We start from the raw sequence: 22,395 nt of genomic DNA on the forward strand, positions 1-22,395 counted from the left end.
CCACCAACCATGAGATCATGACCTCAGCCGAAGTCAGAGGCTTAACCGACTGAGCCACCCAGGCGCCCCCATTCTTTAAAATATTTGTATTGTGAATTCCTCATTACTGGAATTATTCCAGCAGAGGATGAATAACCATCATTTGAGACTATGGCAGAAGACATATCCTGGTTAGGTGGGAGAGAGAGAAGTTAGATTAAGTTATATATATGGGCTATTCTAAATGTAATATACTATGATTTTACCAGCTTAGGCTACCATATACACAAGGATTGCCTTCCATTTCACTTTCTCACTGTCTCTGTTAATAATAACATTGGTTTCTTTGTCTTGTCTATTTCCCAGTCCTTCATCTTTTGTGTGGAGTCAGTCATTAGGTCTCATCGGGTGTACCTCCCAAAAGCCTCTCAAAAAAATAATATTAGTTTTCTCCTAACAGTTGTAGAGCTGTAGGAAAGGTAATGTAAGCATGAGCTATTTCACCTACAGATAAATATTAAGACAGAGTTGCATCACAAAAATAAAAACACAGGCTTTGGAGTTCAGCCTCAGCTCAAATTTTGTTCCCAATTTTACTAGCTGTGTTACCTTGGAAAAGTTACTCTCTGAGGCATTTTCTCCACCTACAAAGGGGGAACCTAATATTAAACAATCTCACTGGGTTATTTGTCTAAATAACTTTTATCTCTAAAGCACTTTCTATTTCTATTAATGCAAACACCAACTGTAAATGCTTAATGAAGAGTAGTTATTAATATAAGTAATAATAAATGCAACACTTGTATAACTTCTTTCTTTAGTTTATGAAACTCATGCACCTACATTTTCTCATGTATTGTTCACAAAAATCCTGAGAGGCAGATAATATCCCCATTTTAGAGATAGGGACACCAAAGAAAGGAGAGATGATAACACTTCCTCAAGTAGAATTCTGTAGAGATCATTCCAAAAGGGAGTGAATGCCCAGTTACTAGAAGCTCTAGCAAGGCTATCCTGCCACCTATGATAACAGGTGTAGTAGAGATCCCAGCTTTTGGAAGGGTGACTGATTTGGTGATTTCTGAGGTCCCATAGTTGGTCATTTTTTTTTTTCAGATACAATAGATATTTATTTTTTACTGGAAACTGTTCAAGGATCTGGGGATACAGCATAAACAAAAACAAGCAAAACAAACAAACAAACAAACACCCCAAGCAGACAAAAATCTCTGCCTAGAAATATACGAATACAGAAAATATTATGTATAAAATATGTAATATATAAAACAGAAAAATATGAAAACATAGAGCTTGATTTTCAAAGTGTTTTCACATATACTCTTCATCTAAGTACCCATAAACTCCCCCCATCTTTCCCAGCCCCCTCCCGCACTTCAGAAACTAGAAAATTCTGTTTTAATTTGTGTGCCATACCCCCTCAAGGGTCAAGGCGTATTCAAGGCCCCTAACCAGAAAAGCGCACGGGGTCTTGGAAGACGGAAGGAGAGACTGCGGAACCAGTGTTCTGGCGGTTGCGGTTCTCGGAGGGAAGTCAATTCCGCGGACCGGTAGTGAAGAGCACCAAAGCTTGTTTCCGGCCACCTCAGCGGGAAGCGGAGACGCAGGCAGCTGGATCTTCGGGAACTCAGATAGAGGTGTAACTGCGGTCGCGGCGGAAGAAGTCGGGACAACGTCTGCGGCCGCCGGGCCAGTGTTGGGTCCCCGAAGCCTGTGAAGATGGTGTTGCTTACGATGATCGCCCGGGTGGCGGACGGGCTCCCGCTGGCCGCCTCGATGCAGGAGGACGAACAGGTGAGCTGTTCTATCCCCGCGCCCCCAAGTCCCTGCCAGAGCTCTGTGTTCTCAGTACCGGATTTCTTCTTAGAACGCAGGCGACCTTTGCGACCTCCCGTGCGCTCCCGACCCCTCTGAACTGCTCTTTTTATCTTTTGGCAGTGGAGAAACTACTTGTTAAAAGAAATCATTCCTGAAGGCGGAGGTAGATTTTTGCCTTTCCTGTTGTTTTTTTTGTTTTGTTTTTGTTTTTGTTTTTTTTTATAGAAAGACGCTCCGGCGTAGGGATAGGTTCGACTGATTGTGATCACCCAGTGTTGTGTAACTCTTAGAGACTTTGGTAAAATTCGAGATTTCTGTTTTTCTGCTGCTGTTGAGGCTAACAGGTCCTGGGAGAAATCAGCTCCCAAGTTCTTCAACCTCTTTCACTGTGGCACTTGATCCTTGACCTATCTTGATGACATCTTTTGAAAGTGGGTGAGATAATATTGCCACATATAGACACCTGTTTGAAGTTCAGTACAGTACTTTCTTTCAAGTTTATGTCCAATTCCCACCTCCTCCAGTAAGCCTTACTAAATTCCTACTATTGGGATTATAACTTCTGTGTTATATTTCTGTTAAAGCCTTGTACCTTTATTTTGCTACTTTCTTTTGTTTTTCAATAAATTGAGATTCCTATGAGGCAGTCGACAGGTCTTAATGATCTTTGTGCTTCTCATAGCTTTTACGGCAGCAGCTTTATGCTAATAAGTGCTCAAAAAATGTATTGAATTGATTTAAAAACAACAGCTTCAAATATCTTGAAAAGTAAGCTTTGTGCCTTAGAATCACAAGGGAAGGTTCTGGTGTGAGACAGATTTCTGGAGCAACGTGGGGAGATCTCTGAAGAAGGGAGGCTGAGAATGAAATTTATGTAATTTATTTAAAGTGATCAATTTTAGTTTACTTTCTCGAACAACCTAAGTTTTTTTTTAAAAAAAACTTAAGGCCTAAAAAAAAAGATGAATTCTAGGAAATTATTTTGCATATATCTGTTGGATTTTTCACGGAAAAAAACCCAAAACCCTTATTAAGCACATCAACTGTGTCAAGCACGGTGATTATACAGGTTAGAGGACACAGTCCCTACTTTCATGGAGCTTACAGTTTAGTGGAAAAGCCAGAAAACAAATAAGCAATTATAACAGTATAATTGCTATGGAAGAGGAAGAAGGCTCTTCCCAGAAGAAATGACTTCTCAGCTGACAGTGTTGTTTAGTAATAAGGAAAGCTTCTATTTAGTTTTATGCCTTTTTAGGTTTGACTTGGAAATATGTTTATTTTCACTTTTAGGAGAGTAGCAATACAGATCACAAAATTGCAGGTCCTGCTAAGTGAAGTATTTTCAATTTATTGCACAAGACAAAGTCTAATCATTTATATAAAATTTGAAAAATATAATGTGCCCTTAATATTCAACTGTGAAATATTTTTCTTTTCTCTCAATTTGTTAAGAATTTTCTAGGACCACTCTGCAGAAGGAGTGAAATTGTTAAAATAAGTGCAGGAACGTGACTTGAGCAAGGGAGATAGTGTGGAGAAATTTTCCTTAAAGTATATATATAGTTTGACCGAGAAATGGTTTTTCCCAGGGAGGAGTCTGGTCAGTTTATTGCATTAGATTTCAGTGTGGGCAAAGAATACAAAGTGAATTTGAAAGTCTACTTAATATTAGTAGTTCCTTACTCTCTGCCTTGATGCTTTATTGAAAAAATAATTGATATATTATTGTGTGTTTCTTAATTCCAAATTAGGTGTTGGTCTACCAAGATGGGTTACTTTGTTTAATTGACAAAGAAATTTTCCACAAGAATATTTTTGTGATGGCAATTCCATAATTATTTCCTTTAGGAATTTAGGCTTTGAATGATAAAATCTTTCCCTGATTTTTAATATCTACATTATGAGTCTTAGACTCATTTTTATTATGTTAATAGTAAAAGGAACATTTATAGAATGCATACTACATGCCAAGCACTGTGCTAAAGCCTGTCAAGTATTTGATTTCATTCAATCTTCATACCAATCATATTAGGATAGTTTAGTGGTATTCTTCCCATTTACAGGGAAGGAAGCTCTGAGGCATAGAGATGATAAGTTTTTTTGTATGAGCCACATAGTGAATAAGTAGTAAAATGGAACTTTTCATCAGTTTCTTAATATCAACACTATTGATGTTTTCGGTCAGATAATTATTTGTTGTGCGAAACGGTCTCGTGCATTGTAGGATGTATGCTAGTAACTCTGGCCTCTGCCTCTTAGATGCCAATAGCACTACCACCACCTCCACACCTCCAATTGAGTAATATTCCTGGACATTGCCAGATGTGATCTGGGGGTGGGAGGGCAGAGTCACCCTGGCTTAAGAGCCACTGTTTTGGGTTTTTTTTAATGGTTATTTATTTTGAGAGAGAGAGAGCAGGGGAGGGGCAGAAAGAGAGAGAGAGAGAGAGAGAGAGAGAGAGAGAGAATCCTAAGTAGGCTCCGCACCATCAATGCAGAGAGAGAGAGAGAGAGAGAGAGAGAGAGAATCCTAAGTAGGCTCCGCACCATCAATGCAGAGTCCGATGCGGGGCTCAAACCCATGAACCACGACATCATGACCTGAGCTGAAATCAAGAGTGAGAACGCTTAACCGACTGAGCCACTCAGGTGCCTCAAGAACCACTGGTTTTTAATCAGTATTTGTCTGACTTCAGACCAGAGCCTTAGTGCCTAACTGGTACACTTAACAGCCATGTTCTAAGACTTTTTGATAATGTATCTACTTCTTTTTTTTTTAATTTTTAAAAAAAATTTTTTTTCAACGTTTTTTATTTATTTTTGGGACAGAGAGAGACAGAGCATGAACGGGGGAGGGGCAGAGAGAGAGGGAGACACAGAATCGGAAACAGGCTCCAGGCTCTGAGCCGTCAGCCCAGAGCCTGATGCGGGGCTCGAACTCACGGACCGCGAGATCGTGACCTGGCTGAAGTCGGACGCTTAACGGACTGCACCACCCAGGCGCCCCAGATAATGTATCTACTTCTTAGGAGTCTAAAAATAACTTTTTAAGAAATGGCTATTTCAGCCAAATAGTTTTTATTTCTTTAAGTGTTTATTTTTAAGAGAGAGAGACTGAGTGCAAGTGGGATAAGGGCAGAGAGAGAGGGAGACACAAAATCCGAAGCACGCTCCAGGCTCTGAGCTGGCACAGAGCCCAGCATGGGGCTCGAACTCAGGAACCGCGAGATCATGACCCCAGCTGAAGTCAGAAGCTTAACAGAAGTCGGAAGCTTAACCGACTGAGCCACCCAGGCACCCCTCAGCCAAATAGTTCTGTAGTCGAGTACTTTAATTGTTCAGGCCAAGTAATTCAATGTACTTTTTCAATTATTTACACTGATAACAGATGTCGTATGTTACTAGTGCTAGTCCTGTATAAGCTGCCTTACTACTGGAGGTGAACAGTTATTCAGATAATACAGTGGAGAGTAAAATTCAAAAAATGATGTAGGCAGAGTATCTCATCCACTGTTTCCTCTGTGCTCAACTAGAAGTATCAGCCTAGGGCGATAGAGAGATGAACTTTTCTTTTCAAACCTAGACTCTCTGATATTCTGTTTCCTTTCTTTTTACCTTTCTGGTGTGTTTCTACTTTTTGGATGTTTGCATCTCTTCATCTACCTTTGTGTTCTATCTCAAAATGACGGTGTTCTCTTTCCTTTCATTTTGCCCCAGCTCTGTGGACTTGAAGACGATATTTGATCTAACCAAGTATTCAGCAGGGAGCACCAAAAAAGCAGATAGTCTGTTGTACATTTTAAACTGCATTGCTCCCCCAATTATTGAGGGTTCATTAGTCACCTTACTGTAATTGCTTTTAGAGGAAAATGGTTGGTTCTTGGTGCTGCTGGCCTTTGACCAGCCAAGTACAACAGGGATTTTAAAATGATAAGAGCTTAGCTAAACATTCTTATAAAGACAAAAGGTGGCATTTGATATAGTTAGTTGTTCAGCAGTCCTAGGTGATAGCAATAAAAAGTGTTGTGGTTGTGTGGGAAATTTCTACCCTGTACCTGTTATATTATATATATATAGAACCAAATCCTAAATACACTATTGCAGATTAGTTTCAGAAATTGTCCATTCACATCCATTTCATTATCGGATTGCTAACACATCTTTCCATTATACTGTATATAAGCTTCATGAAGTCTGTTGTAGATGAAGTGGAAAACAGAATGAGGACATCTAATCTGTTTTTAGGCAGTCTGGAGGCTGTGGGCCTTTTGTGACTTTAGTCTTGAAAGCAAACTGAGGTTCTGTCTGTACAGTGGTGAATATGTTGTTTTGTGAGATCTAGATCAGAGCTGCCAGTTCTGATCACAGTTTCCTGAGAATTTCCTATGAATTAGATTTAATATGAAATAGTAAGATCACCCAGAAAGTGGATCTGCTATCACCGAAGCAATTTTAATTGTAGAGGTGCTATCGCATGTTTAGGAACGCAGACTCCAGAGCTAGACTGCCTGGCTTCAGATTCTTACCCCTCCTCTTATTGGCCTCTCGTCCTTGGGCAAGTTTGATTTCTCATACAGAAAATGGGCGTAATGATTCTAATCACCTCATAGGGTAGTTGTAAAGCTTATTGGAGTTGAATTATGTAAAGTGTTTAGAACCAGGGCTGACAGAAAGTGAGTGCTTTCATTTAATTTCATTAATTTGCCTATTTCTCAAAATTTTCTTTCCAGTTCCATTTTGCCTTTCTTAAAGTTCAGACTAGAATTGTATGTATTTGTGGGTACAAATATGCAATAAACAGGAATGGGTGAATGAACAATTTTCCCCATTACAAAACTAGCCTGCGCTTATTGTAGAAAATTCAGTAAAAAAGGAAAAACAAGGGGCGCCTGGGTGGCGCAGTCGGTTAAGCGTCTGACTTCAGCCAGGTCACGATCTCGCGGTCCGGGAGTTCGAGCCCCGCGTCGGGCTCTGGGCTGATGGCTCAGAGCCTGGAGCCTATTTCCGATTCTGTGTCTCCCTCTCTCTCTGCCCCTCCCCCGTTCATGCTCTGTCTCTCTCTGTCCCAAAAATAAATAAACGTTGGAAAAAAAAAAAAATTAAAAAAAAAAAAAAAAGGAAAAACAAAAGGACCAAAATGTTAATGGTGATTATTACCAAAATCTTTACTTAAATTGTATACATTTTAACATAAAACCTTAATCTCTGTATGTGTGTGTATATGTATAAAATTAAATAATGGGTAATGCTGTAAGACTTCCACCTAGTTTTTTTTCACTTAGTGTGTAGTGAGTATCTTCTCATATCATTAAATATTATACAGCATTTTAATGGCTGTATAATATTCCATTGTATAAATATGCCACTGTATAAATATGTTATTTAACCAATTTTCTATCCAATTACTGAACATTTGTTTTTTATTTTTATATACATTTGTAGTTGTTTGTTTTAACATATATGATATGTATGTATATTTTCAAAGATACAGAATTGGCTAAAACAATATGTAAAATTTTGTAACTTCTAATACATATTGCAAAAATACCTACCAGAAAGATTGCGCCTGTGTTGTGTTCTCAGGGAACGGTGATGCTGATGGAACCAGCACTGTAAAATGTTGGTTGGCGTGCCACAATCTCTGTGTAATCTCAGTGTCATTATAGATCCCCGAAACTGCAGCATGCTTTCGGCCATAGTTTCTTGTAGTCCATACAGTGGTTAGTCTCTTTCTCTTTGGTTGCAGCGATGTTTACAATGCTTCTTATAAAGTCAAAGGATTTATACCAGTCTTTATTTGACTGACAGTTTTTCTGCCATTTATTTCTTCACCTGGTTCCTTTGCCTTTAGTTGTCAAAAACATTTTTACTTAACATCTGTGGTTGTGGTTATTTTTAAAACACCAATTTCTGAGTTCCACCTCTGAGATACTGATTTAATTGGTTTGGAGGTAGAGATAGGGCTTGATTAGTTTTTGTGCAACCCCCAAGTGATTCTGGTGTAAAGCCAAGGTTGAAAAATCATTGATGTATGTGGATATTATTCCTTGGCACTTTAGTAACATTTCCAACTTTATTTACATCTGTTCTGTCTACTGCTGTGGGGTCAGATCTCTCCCAAATGCCACATATAATGGCATTGGTGAAGCAAACAATTTGGCAAGTACCATTCATTTAGGGAATGCGGGATATTGTGCACTAGTTCAAAGCATATGGTAGTTTTCACTCTCCTTTACTAGCAGATCAGTCATGAAAAAAAATATGCAATACTGATTAATATAATAATGTGAGTGTATATTATGCTAACTATTGTCTAGTATTGTTAATACATAAATACATACATATATATTAATATAGAAATATTTCTTTAGAGTAGTATAACAAATCATTGCCATAGGGACAGTGCTAAATAAGATAAAGTGATACTTCTAGTGGACTCTACCTAACTCTCCTCGTTCACTTCATGCTAATTTACTTCCTTATTCATATTTAAATTTCCAGTTTATTATTTAAAAAAATTTTTTTAATGTTTATTTTTTTTGAGAGAAAGAGGGGGGTAGGGACAGACAGAGAGGGAGACACGGAATCCAAAGCAGGCTCCAGGCTCTGAGCTGTCAGCATAGAGCCTGACGTGGGGCTCAAACTCACAAACCATGAGATCATGACCTGAGCTGAAGTCAGACGCTTAACCAACTGAGCCACCCAGGCGCCCCTCCAGTTTGTCATTTTACATATGGCTTAGGATCCTGTACTTGTACATTTGCTTATCTGCCACTTTCACAATTTTATCATTGCTTCCTTATTTTTACTGTTAGCTAAGTGTTTCACTATCTAGAATTTTAAGATTTCACTTTGCACTTTAAAAAAAAATTTTTTTTAAACGTTTATTTATTTTTGAGACAGAGAAAGACAGAGCATGAAGGGGGGAGGGTCAGAGGGAGGGAGACACAGAATCTGAAACAGGCTCCAGGCTCTGAGCTGTCAGCACAGAGCCTGACGCGGGGCTCGAACTCACGGGCCGCGAGATCATGACCTGAGCTGAAGTCGGCCGCTCAACCGACTGAGCCACCCAGGCGCCCCTGCACTTTTTAAAAGTCAGACCTCAGATCCAGTCCTTGGGAGAACCTCAAATAAATGCTTTTTAAATTTAAGCATTTAGGTATTAAACATCTGTCAAGAAGAGACTGTGTTCTATTGTTTAATCCAAAATAAATAATCCAAAATAAAATAATTCCTTTCTATCACATGGCAAAAGTGCGCTCCTGCCCCCGTATGTGGATGAATAAATAATATGTATTTGCTTTCCGTTCCATTCTTTGCCTTTTGGATTGAATAGGTGAATGAGGTATGATGTTCTCCTTTTGAGATGACACTGGTATTTCGCAGTAGGCTTTTTTCCTTCCTTTTTTAAAAAATTATTAAACTATTTAAAAATTGTTCAAGAAAATATACCTGTAATTCTACCATCTGAATATTGTTATTTGCATTTTGTATGTATATATCTCTTTCTTTCCAAACTCAGAAACCAAATCTATTCACTCAGTAAAGAATATTTGACTTTTCAATCTTGGTCCTTACTCTTGTTCATTTTTACCTAGTTGGAGTTACAGTCTTAGGAATTTGCAGTGATGGGTGCATACATTTATTTTTGCTTAAATGCTCAATACTGTAACACTTAGTGGAAGGTTTTTCTTGATATTCCAGGATAAAAATGAAATTCACCAGTCTGTTGTTCCCAGGATTTTCTCCTGAGTATAGAACATGTTGTGCAGTTATGTGCCAATAATTGTGCAAGTGAAAGGGGTTAGGAGGACCCATTTCCACTGACCTAACAGTGGAAAGAACACTGGATTGAAAGTTAAGAGTGGCTTAAAGGCAGTTGAGAAGTACAAATAATGTGATTTTCTTGAACAACTAGGGGTTTGGTCTTTTTTGCTCTAAAAGTAGGGCATTTTTTTAAAAAAATGAATCTTATTAACCTTTTTTATTTTTCTTTAAAAAAATTTTTTTTAATGTTTATTTTTGAGAGGGTGGGGGAGGGGCAGAGAGAGAGGGAGACACAGAATCTGAAGGCTCCAGGCTCCAAGCTGTCAGCACAGAGCGCAACGAGGGGATCAAACTTGTGAACTGCAAGATTGTGACCCGGGCTGAAGTCCAATGCTTAACCAACTGAGTCGCCCAGGCGCCCTGGATTTTTTAAATTTTTCTTAAGTATTCTTTATTTAACTAATTTCTATACTCAGTGTGGAGCTCAAACTCAACACCTTGAGATCAAGAGTCGCGTGCTTTTCTGACTGAGCCATCCAGGGGCCCCTGTATTTTATTAACCTTCAATGAAGGACCTTACTTACATAGTGTTCTCATAATATGATGCTTCTCATGAATTGTTATGGCTGTTTTTTTGTGTGGAAAATTCTTAAATGAAGGTGTCTTCTTTCAGTCTGGCCGGGACCTTCAACAGTACCAGAGTCAGGCTAAGCAACTCTTTCGCAAATTGAATGAACAGTCCCCTACCAGATGTACCTTGGAAGCTGGCGCCATGACTTTCCAGTGAGTATAATCCTATTTCTTTGTGATCATTTAGGTATGAAATACAGTAAATTTAAGTAACATCTGAGAACAATGGTAACAATTTTTCAAAAGTAAAGAATATTTTAAAAATACAGTCTCTTCATGGAAGGAACTTCCCTGGCTCTAATTCTGCAAAACTGAAATCTTGTTTTGTTGATTCAATTTGCATACAATAAATTAACTGTTTTATCCTGTGCATACAGTAAATTAACCTGTTTTATCCTCTGTCTAATGAATGCTATACCCATCGTGCAATAATAGATTAATTTTTTGCTTTAGGAGTTTCTTAGAGCCAGATGTCTGTAGATTAATACTCTTGCTCAAACACTTACTAACAAGACAACCTTGAACAACCCACATATACCTCTCTAGGGCCTTAGTTTCCTCTATAAAATAGGGGAAATAGTCATAGTTTGTGAGAATAATTAGGGAATCTATTTATATCTCTTAACATCTTGCCTGGCACAGAGAGAATATCAGTAAATGTTAGTTGTTAGAAAAAGGAAAATTATAAAAAATAATTTTAGAGCATCACAATCAGTGGTATTAGTGCATATAACTGAGAAAGGGCTCAAAAGGACTTTAAATTACCTGCAAGTAATTGGTATTAAATGTTTAATACATGTCAAGTTTGAGGGTGATTAAAACAGAAAGGATTAAAAAAAGAGAGGACAGTAAGATCAGAGGAAAATAAAAAAGGATTAGCTAAATAATCCTTGCTATTTTAGGACCTCAGATGCTAAGATAATATAGACCTGGGAAGGACCTGCCTTGTTTAACCTTTTTAAAGGGAGGGGAAATTTTTCCACCCATCAGAAACAAACAAGTATACAAAACTAAAATCGAAACAAAACCCTGGCTTATTGGTTAAGAATGTAGTAGATGTGGGGCGCCTGGGTGGCTCAGTCGGTTAAGCGTCCAACTTTGTCTCAGATTATGATCTCACAGTTCGTGAGTTCGAGCCCCGTGTCGGGCTTTGTGCTGACAGCTCAGAGCCTGGAGCCTGCTTCAGATTGTGTGTCTCCCTCTCTCTGCCCCTCCCCTGCTCTCACTCTCTCTCTCTCAAAAATAAGTAAACGTTAAAAAAAAAAAAAAAAAAATTAAAAAAAAAAAAGAATGTAGTATATGAAACATTTTCTATAAATCTAATTTTCAACATCAAAAAATATAGACACTTAATTATATGTATAATTATATATAGTATCTTTATTTCTATCATGGATTAGGAACAAAAGATCTAGGGAATGGAATTGAATTCCTAATGGAATTGAAAAGAGATTTTCTCTTGTTTGGTTCCTTTATAATTTCATCTCATCCTTTATTTCAATCTAAGACTTATATTTTAAAGATTTATTCTTTACCAGACCATATATTAAGTTCTGCCTTTATCTTATTAGCAGAGAGAAACACATATACAGACAACTAAACTTTAATACCTTAAGGCAAGAAGTGCTGTAATTCATTTATAAATGACATGCTTTGGGAGTAGAGAGAAGGAAGCAATAAATTCCCATTTGTAGGGAGCAAGTTTGGGGAAAGGGGATAGAGGGAGGGAGAATACAGAGAAATATAAGCAGAAATCTATGAGGACTTGAAAGAACCTAAACTTGGAGAGAAGCGTGCTGTTTGGCATATTGGGTGTATGATGGAATGTGGCCCACACCTGCTTTGGAGGCCACAAATACTATACCAAGGAGTATGATTTTATTTTATAGGTATTAGAGAACCCTGAGAGTTTTTAAGCAGAATAATATGGTTATATTTATATGGTTATATAAAACTTGTAGTTTAGAAGATGGCCTAGACTAAAGATAAGGAGACCAGTTGATTTAGATGCCCAAACACATCAGTATCATTATCATCACGACCATCATCATCGTTTTAAGGGGCCTGAGAGGTCATATAATACACTATAAAGTATGCTCTGTGGGGTCCTAGGATGCCTTAGGAGCCACATAGCAAGGGTAGGTATAGGGGGTATGTGTAATGCTTTGGGCCCTTGAAGTCCTACTTAAACTAATGACTTGATTTTATTTCATGTGCATATTGATCTTCTGAATATAATTATTGCTGAAACAAAGAGTCCTGTGGCTAAAGAGACATTGAAAATCACAGAGTTAACCTAACCTCTTTCTGAGACATCTCAGACACGTTAGCCATATAGCCCCTTCCAGAGTGCCAGGGAGCACCTCTCATAGGAGGAAGTCAGTTCTGTTATTGGATAATTTCTTGTATTGGATAGTTGATACAGAGTTTTGGCCTGGAAATTAGGGAATATTATTTATCTTAAGGTCATTATCTGTACCCAGTAAACATTGTGGCATTAACTTCCAACTATGAAGTATCCACAAAAGTTTCCATTTCCACTGTTTTTCTTAAAGCTAGAAAGAGTTTAAATATGTATATACTAATTTCCATACGTAATCAAAGGTAGATGGGGGCGTCTGGGTGGCTCAGTTGGTTGGGTGTCCTTCTCTTGGTTTCGGCTTAGGTCATGATCTCATGGGTTGTGGGTTTGAGCCCTGCATTGGGCTCCATGCTGACAGTGCAGAGCCTGCTTGAGATTCTCTTTCTCCCTTTCTCTCTGCCCCTTCCCTGCATGCAGGCACGTACACTCTCTCTCTCAAAAATGGATAAATTTTAAAAAAGGTAGATGGAGTCACAACTCTTGAGTTTTCAAGAAAAAGTCTTAGGTATTATGATATTTTAGCTGGATTATATAATAAACAATTGTAAACATGTTTAAGTACTTCTTTTGGAATATAATTCTCATAATGGGAAGATGTTTGCTTTCTGATTCCAAGGGTTTGTGGTTTGCAATTGATTTTCAGATTTAGTTAGCTTCAAAGGGCTTAGGCTAGAATATGTTCAAAAGTCTGTAGGGCACGAAGAGTCTGCTTCAAATTGTTGGAGGTATTGTTATTCTACAGACAACTTTTTCTCTTCTTTTTTTGTGTCTCTCCAGCTACATTATTGAGCAGGGAGTTTGTTATTTGGTTTTGTGTGAAGCTGCCTTTCCTAAGAAATTGGCTTTTGCCTACCTGGAAGATTTGCACTCAGAATTCGATGAACAGCATGGGAAGAAGGTGCCGACTGTGTCTAGACCCTATTCCTTTATTGAGTTTGGTAAGTTTTCTCCTCATCTCTGTATCAAGAGAGCAAACAGTTTGGAGAAGCTGTTTGTTACACTGATTAATTTTGACACATTTTTTTCTGATGTTTACCTACTTAAGTTTTGGGTTCTGTCTTTTCCTTTCCACCTCTGTGCTTTTGAATGAATGAAAGTTGCTTCTCACAAGAATTTTCTGTGGTCTTTTAGTCTTTTCCTTAGAATTTGTTACCCTTTTCCCTTTTTGTGATTTGGATTGATTCTTCGTCAGAGTCAAGAACTGTGCCTAAAGATCTGTTTGGTTGGCATGTAGTAGCTGAGTTCTTTCCCCCAAACCACACACACATACGCACAGTCACAGAAAGGTTCATTTTCTGGAGGTCTGAATATAGAAATCAGAATGACATTTTGTTTCTTTTAATCCTCTAGTTAAAAAAAATTACTGGAAGAGGTATGGCATTGGGGGACAGCATTTACTACCTGCAGAAATAGTGAGCATGGGTGTCCATATTTGTATAGTAATTATAGAAAGACTCATTACTGGTAAAGTATCTGATGGCAATAAATCAACAGAAATGTTTTGGGTACTCTAGAGGAAGTGAGAATAAGTATGATTAGACTATATTACTGATATTTTTAGTTAAAAGAAATTGGTTTTACTGTTTCTGAATTTCTGAAGTATTTCCATTTTGCTAGCTAACTGGCCATCTTACTTTTTAGAAATAAGGAAAATTTTAGGAAAACGCTCCAGCATTTCATAACTACAAACTCTCCAAGTGATAATTTTTATAATGTCTGGTTTTTCACATTTTGTTTTTGAAGATAATGAGGTCCAGTAAAACCAAGAAAGCAGTAAGACTGCTACATCAAGGTCACACGAGAAATAGTTGATACACTCAAATTAGCTTAAAGGATTATATATGAATGGGTTTTAGGTGAACTGCAGGTACAGTAACCTGAGATCAGTTACACAGTAATTGTTTCCATCCCCAGGCCTGAAGGGATAAGAGAAAGGAGCAGTTTCTGAAACTGCAAAGGACAAAATTTATAGAGAAGGCCATCTTGAGAGGAGGAGTTACTCTTGCTGGAGGGATGCTGCCAGCCCAGGGTGACTTCTTGATGGGGGTTGGGGGGAGAGGGGTTCGGGAAACAAATACCCTAACATCACTACCTGCTCTCCTGCCCTACTCTTGGGGCTCCCGCATTGGTCGAACCTAACCTGGAAGCCCCCCCGAACAAGGAGCCCATGATGTAGTCCATGCAGGTCAGCTGCCCAAGGCAAAAAGCATGGTGCAGAAGGGTGGAGAGGAGGTCTAGAGAGGCAAACGAAAGGTATCCAGCACATATCACTTAAGAAAATGCCAAAAGTTGAAAATAAAATCTTTAGTAATAAGTCATTCTTTTTATAGTTTTGAGAAATGCAGACATGGTCTAAACATGATAGCTGCAGTTCATAGTGGTATTTTGGGAAACTCCCTGCCACATGTTTGCTTTACCTGAAGTTTAAGAACAGAGTGAGATTAGGAATGTATGTTAAAGAAAATACTTAAACAAATTTTTTTTAATGTTTATTTTTGAGAGAGACAGAGGGAGAGAGAGAGAGCGAGGAGGGGAGGGGCAGAGAGAGAGGGAGACACAGAATCCGAAACAGGCTCCACGCTCTGAGCTGTCAGCACAGAGCCCGACAAACTGTGAGATCATGACTTGAGCCAAAGTTGGAAACTTAACCGACTGAGCCACCCAGGCACCCCATGTTAAAGAAAATACTTTAAGACCATGTTTCCCCCCTACTTTTAATGACAGAACCTGTAGTGATGCTAGATTGTTGTCAGGATCCTTTTCAGGAATATAGAGTTAAGTACTAAAACCCTGAGGATCCTCAGGACGTGGTTTGAAAATAATCTGCTTTCAGGAAAGGCTTACTATAGTGGGTCTTACTTTCCATAAGGGCCCTGATAGCAAAGACTTCGAATTTGAAGGTGTGCAGAGGACATTTCTCCTGAATGGTTGGTCATCTGTCTTTACATTTTACAAATGAAAACATCAAAACTCAAACTTTGGTGTTCATTTAAGAGCTTGGTTATCCTATCCCTACTCCAGTACTTTGATGGGCAAGGTTGTTAATGGTCACTCTTCTTCATTATTCTAGATACGTACATTCAGAAAACCAAGAAGCTTTACATTGACAGCCGTGCTCGGAGAAACCTAGGCTCCATCAACACTGAACTGCAGGATGTACAGAGGATCATGGTGGCCAATATTGAAGAAGTGTTACAACGGGGAGAAGCACTCTCAGGTATGTAAAACATTAAGAGTCCTATAGGGCGCTTCTCAGTCCACAGGCAACGATAGCTTATTTTGGGTTACCTTTTTCACTGTCACTCTATCTAGTACTGCTAAGAATTCATCTCTCAGAAATAATTACATTAGGGGTGCCTGGGTGTGGCTTAGTTGGTTAAGCATCTGATTTTGGCTCAGGTCATGGTCTCATGGTTCATGAGTTTGAGCCCTGCCTCAGGTGAGCTTGAGCCCCGCCTTGGGATTCATTCATTCATTCATTCTCTCTCTCTCATAAATTAAATAAATAAATAAATAAATAAATATCATCAAGAGACATAGCTTACATTACAAAACTTCGTATATGATATGTTTTTTCCCAGCATGATTAGTTTTTGTTGAGTTGGAACAGTGTGAAGGTCCTATTCCATATCAGAAGCAATTACTTCTACCAAGGTATTTACAACATTAAGCAAATATTTACAGAAACTCTTAACATAAATTAAGGGAAATGAAAAGAAGAATGAGAGGAAATTGTCAAAGATTTACTGCAGTGGTTTCCTGACTAGCCACTTTGGGAGACTTTATTGCTGCCAGATCAAATGTTATAAAATGCCATTTTCATCAAGGCATTCCTCTGCTGAAAAACTTTTAAAATCTGTGACTACAAGATACGATCTAGTCTGGTTTCAACTTACTTTTTGTTCTTGCTGAGTGCTTGTCATGTGCAAGGCACTGTGTTCTCTGTAACGGAAGATGAGGAGATTGCAGACTTCTTTCATGCTCTCTAGTTCACAAACATTCTGCTTCAGCCAGGTCAGCTTCCTCACCATCCTGGACCTGTTCTTGAGACCTAGGTACGAGCCGAGCCGCCTCTTCAAAGAAGCCTTCCCAGGTCCTGATAGCCCACGTCATGTTAATCTCTTTTGTCCTTTAAACTCCTAAGGCACTTAGCTGTGTAATGGTTCTTTTTTTTTTTTTTTTTTTTTTTTTTTTTAGCACATAATGGGTGTGTGTACGTGTGTACTTACTTACCTAATTTGCCTTAAAAAAAAAAGAACCATATATACGCATGTATATATTTACCTAATGTTTCAATGTTACCCATGTATTTAAGGTACTCGTAAAGGTAGTGTTTATATATTTCATATACTTCTTTTATTTCTTTCACAGTAAGGATCACAAATAGATGCCTCCATGAGTATGTCTTGAACTTATCCTATGACATACATGAGTAAATGGGTTTTCCTTTATTATGAACTGCAGATTGTAACCTTTATGTCAGTAGTCAGCAGTTGTCCCAGCATGTAGCTTCACTCTTTAAGCATCAAATTTTGGGTGAGTGAGACTGTAAATTTTCATCATAAGAGACTTAGTTTCTACCTGGGATAAAATAGACCAGCACAAGAATTTTTCTTAAATCCAAAATTTGTATACTGGTCAGTTTACCAAAAGTGTAAAAGGATCCTCTTGTGCTTTGCTGGTTACTACAAAGCTGATGTGCTGATTGAAAAAGAAGACATTAGACCTTTGAACAGCGTGGGGGTCAGGGACTCCACATAGAACTTTTGACTTCCCAAAAACTTAACGACTAATAGCCAACTGTTGACTGGAAGCCTTACCCATAATAACATAGACAGTCAATTAACATGTTATTTCGTACGGTACACATATTGCATACTGTATTCTTACAATAATGTAAATTAGAGAAAAAATGTTATTAAGAAAATCATAAGGATGAGAAAATACATCTACAGTATTCTATAAAAATCCATGTATAAGTGGAACTCGCACAGTTCAAACCCATGTTGTTTAAGGGTCAACTGTACAGTTGTAATCTTTAAAAAAAATTTTTTTAATGTGTATTTTTGAGAGAGACAAAGAGTAAGTGGGGGAGGGGCAGGAATTCTCTTACTAGTGCTTATTTCATATGACGTGATATTTGTTCCGCTGCCCAGTTATTCTCAGCAGATTTAGATCCGCTTAGCAAATATTTATTTATTGAGCACTGAGTATTGCCAGACCCTGTTCTGGGCTCTGGGGATATAGCAATAGACACAGTAGTTAAAAACCTCGGTCCAGTGAAGTGTCCAGTGTAGTAGACTGGCTGGAAAAATTCCTCGCAGCATTGTCATGGTTATTTCTCATCTCCTAACTGTTTTCTTGTGTGACTAAGTGTTTTTCTTACAGAACAAATTGCTAATTTACAAGTGGCTGTCATGACTGTGTCATTAAGTAATACCACATTTCTCAACCAATTCAGTCTCTGTTAAGCAACTCCAAATATTCCAAAAGTATTCTCTAAAGAACAAACAAATTCGTGTTGCAAAATAGTCTCTTTAAAAAAATTTAAAGAAGTTGGGGCGCCTGGGTGGCGCAGTCGGTTAAGCGTCCGACTTCAGCCAGGTCACGATCTCGCGGTCCGTGAGTTCGAGCCCCGCGTCGGGCTCTGGGCTGATGGCTCAGAGCCTGGAGCCTGTTTCCGATTCTGTGTCTCCCTCTCTCTCTGCCCCTCCCCCGTTCATGCTCTGTCTCTCTCTGTCCCAAAAATAAATAAACGTTGAAAAAAAAAAATTTAAAAAAAAAAATTTAAAGAAGTAAAATGACCAAAATTCATTTATGTCACACCAAGAATTTGTTTTTATTATTAAAATATGTCATGTATTTTAGTCCAATCTAGCTTGTGTCCCTCTGGCTGTTTCTCTAAGTGCTCAGCTAACAGTTATAACAGCATTACAAATGTCCTTTTAGAAAAACAAAACTTGGTAAAAGGTTCTAAAAAGCTTAATTTGGTAGGTGTTGGTGGCTTCCTAGCACCTGTGATTATGTTTTAGTTACAAGACAACTTTCCTGTGTCTGTTGAAACATAATTTCTGGTAGAATCATAATAGTCTTTACCAGTGGAGAATCTTGGGAATTTGGGAGCGGTCAACTTTGAGATACAGCTCAGTACTCAGTTTGTGGTTCATTGAGTTTTCTGGTTACTGAGTCTTATCTTACATGGATTATCATTTTTTTCACAATATGAGAGAATAAGATTTAGACCATTAAAAGATGATGAGATGTTTATTATCAGCCAGCATTTATCAGTCTTATCATATACAGGCATCGTGTTCACTTCACAGGCATTCTCATGTACTTACAATCCTGTTATACAGTTAGTGTTATTATCCTCACTTTATGTAGATGATGAAACTGGGTTTTAGTAGAGGCTCAGTGAATTGACCAATGTCACATGGCTGGTGCAGCTGAGATTTAAACCAAAGACTCTGAGGTCAGAGCCAGCACTCTTAACCACCTCGCTATACAGTCTCAAGAATCTGAACATAATTTGGTCTGATAATTTTTTTTAATCTTTATTTATTTTTGAGAGAGAGACAGAGTGCAAGTGGGGGAGGGGCAGAGAGCGAGAGGGAGACACAGAATCTGAAGCAGGCTCCAGGCTTCAAGCTGTCAACACAGAGCCCGACATGGGGCTCGAACCCATAAACCCTGAGATCATGACCTGAGCTGAAGTCGGACGCCCAACCGACTGAGCCACCCAGGCGCCCCTGGTCTGATAACTTTAAAATGCATTGTGGATTTTACAGTGCATCAGGATCATGGATTAATCAGTATATGCAACCTAACCTTTAAAATAAAAATGAAATAAGCATCGTGGTTGTTTGGCATAGTGCCACTCATTTAAGTTATTTTTATGTCTTAATACATTAGACATAACACTTCAGTGACTAATTAACATTTTCCTTTTTTCCTCTTCAACAGCATTGGATTCAAAGGCTAACAATTTGTCCAGTCTGTCCAAGAAATACCGCCAGGATGCGAAGTACTTGAACATGCGTTCCACTTACGCCAAACTTGCAGCGGTAGCTGTGTTTTTCATCATGTTAATAGTGTATGTGCGATTCTGGTGGCTGTGAAGTAGTGAATCCAGTCACTGGCAAGGGTGAACCTAGAACCCAGCAGGTGTGTGTTTTCAGGAAGCTGAGCTCACAGAGATGTGTATTAGAATTCCAAGTGGAACTTCTGCCTCTAAGGACCTTGCAAGAAAAGACATGTCCTGAAAACGAAATGTTACACCTCATTTAATGAAGCTTACCCCTTTATAGAAAGTCTCTTTTGGGGGCAGAGGCTTTCTCTGGGTGCTGAGCTGTGTATGCTAGGGAACAGTAGATTGTTTTCTTTTGTTTTTTCCCCTCCCAGTGTTTTTACATTTTTAAAACAGCACTGAGCGGGGCATTTTCTTTTCTAATGGAGCCATCAGTGAGATCTGGCTTAGCCAACCTGTGCTAGCAACAGTCTGAAATTCCTTCAGAAAAGGCAGCCCTTTGGGAAGTTTCTGACTCTGTCTGATCAACATTCCTTTTGTTGGTGACATTTGTGACTTTCAGTAATCTTGAGTTTTTGAGGGCCTTGTAAACAAGACTCCACTCTGTGAAGGTTAATTGCTGTGCTGCGAAGATCTTGTCTGTCGGCCCCTGTAGGAAGTTAGCCTTTGTTGTTTCCCTTTTATGATATTTTGCTTATTGCACAACTGCTTTAGGGTTAAACGAATTATATTAAGATGCCTTGATATTATATTATAGCACTCCTTGATTAAGAAGCTAAAATGTTTTCTGTCATTTACTCCTTAAAAGACTTAAATTTAGTTTGGGACATTCTTAATTGTATTTTTCAGCATCTCGTTTATATTAATATAAGAGTAAATATAACATACGGATAATCAGAAACCCCTGACTTAATGGGAAGAAAGGCCCAGCTCATCACTACAGCTTTGTCCTGCCCCCTTTTTCTCCACTGTAGTTTCTTCCCTCTCGTTTCCTCCTGCTGACACTTTAAAAATTCCTCCGCACCCAATAGTTTTCATGTCCCATAAGCATCCTCTCAGGATATTCTCAAATTTCAAAATGGAAAATGTTCAGCCACGTAGTTCAATTTAAATTTTTACACAGCAACTACTCAAACAACTAGATACATTCATCTGAGAAAGTCTCTGAGAACACCTCGTACTTTCTTCAGTTTATGTAAATTCTCTGAGAATGTTCTAGAGATAGATAACTCATTTACAGTGGCTTCTATTAACAAATAAAAGTACCTATGATTTTTCCCTTTTTGCTCAGGGATAATGGGGATTTCCTTTTACCTTCCGAGGTAGAATTTTTTAAATGGGGAGAATAGGCCTTTTAAATATTGTCACAAGGGTCTACAGTATAAACTACAACTTATACATACTGCACATGTTTCTTTCAGTTGTACAGGAAAATGAGCCAACTTCTTTTCTTTACATCTTTGGAGAGAACTTTAACTAGTAAACAGTTTTATAACTAAGGGATCATCAAAGCTACTGTCCTGATTCCTGATAGAGGTAAAAAACAAAACAAAACCCTATTTCCTTAGAACAAGAAGTGGCTTGTAAATTCCTGATAATTTACAGAACTAGAATAAATTTTTTTTTTTCCCATTTTGGACCTAAATCTGCCAATTGGAGTATGTGCATGAAACATGAAGTTACTTTTTATAGAGAATAAGTGCTTTTAAGTCCCTAAAAGGCTTGTCCCTAAAGTAACGATGTTGGTAATAAAAGCCTGACAGTCTGAAAACCCAAGTAGTGGTACCGTAGCATCTGGTTCTTCTATAGGAGTGGAGAGCGGCAGCTCATTGTTGAGAGTTGCATGCAGCAACCAAGTGGTCAGCAATGAAATAAATACTTCTAGAATGTTCCCTGCAGTGTGAAGTTTTGTTATCTAGTTATTTTATGTACACATAGCTCTCTGGGTACATTTCTACCAAAACCCAGGTGGTTAGTTGAAAAATGAGAAGGGGGCAGAATGATGAAAGGAATGAGAAAGTGGTTTAATGTTATGACGGTTGAAAAATGAGAGAACAAGACTATCGTAATAGGGCTTCCGCTTCTGTTCTTTATTGGAGGTAGTGGGAGGATCTGACTAGATGAAGTGTATCAGCAACTAAACAGGCATCTAAAATAGAATGTAATAAGTACTGTCTAGGGCTAGTGGGGGCACATTAAGAAAGGACACCCTACTTTGGGAAGGAGTGTTGTACGGGAAGAAGAATAAGGTATTCCAGAAAGAGTCAATAGCTTGTGCAAAGTCATGAGTAAAAGAGTGAGGCCCATTTTGGGGATTGTAATTCTGTTGCTTCAACCCAACTCCTTGGGTGAGTTTGGGCACTTGAGCCTTGAGGAAGAACTAGACTGGTCACTGTAATAAAGAGATACATCTACCACGCTTAATGAGTTTATAGTACACTAACGTCAGTGACAAGAGATGGCATCAGATTTAGGGTTTCGGATGATCATTCTGGCCCAAGTACGAGAGAGCTGTTAGGGCTGAGCCTGAAAGTAGGGAGATGAAACTGAGGAGGCAGCAACGGTAGAGTGAGACCTAGGAGACGGGTTTCAAGCCATTTTCAAGAAAAGAGTTATCCCAGGTACCAAATAAGTAATATGGACAATGTTTTCTTACATCTCACATTCACATTTTGAAGCAAGTACTGTTTACACCATATGAATGAAGAAACTTTACAAAGGCTGCTTCTCTGACGCACAGAAGAGCTAAGTGATTCGCCCGATGTTGCAGAGCTAGAACGGGACGCAGCTG

General features: G+C 38.5%; 1 protein-coding gene across 1 annotated transcript; it reads left to right on the top strand.

Moving 5' to 3' along the window:
• The first annotated feature begins 1,593 nt into the window (after positions 1-1,593).
• SEC22B (SEC22 homolog B, vesicle trafficking protein) lies at positions 1,594-21,496 on the top strand. Its single transcript, XM_047084372.1, has 5 exons — positions 1,594-1,791; positions 10,259-10,368; positions 13,355-13,515; positions 15,648-15,794; positions 19,541-21,496. The coding sequence occupies exons 1-5, from the start codon at positions 1,717-1,719 to the stop codon at positions 19,693-19,695; spliced, it is 648 nt and encodes a 215-aa protein (XP_046940328.1). The 5' UTR covers positions 1,594-1,716; the 3' UTR covers positions 19,696-21,496.
• Positions 21,497-22,395: the final 899 nt, after the last annotated feature.

This window comes from Lynx rufus, unplaced genomic scaffold (assembly GCF_022079265.1).
Source record: "Lynx rufus isolate CCGP_SWC_20201006 ecotype Redwood Valley unplaced genomic scaffold, mLynRuf1.p SCAF_2, whole genome shotgun sequence".
In the NCBI taxonomy this organism is placed as follows: Eukaryota; Metazoa; Chordata; class Mammalia; order Carnivora; family Felidae; genus Lynx; species Lynx rufus.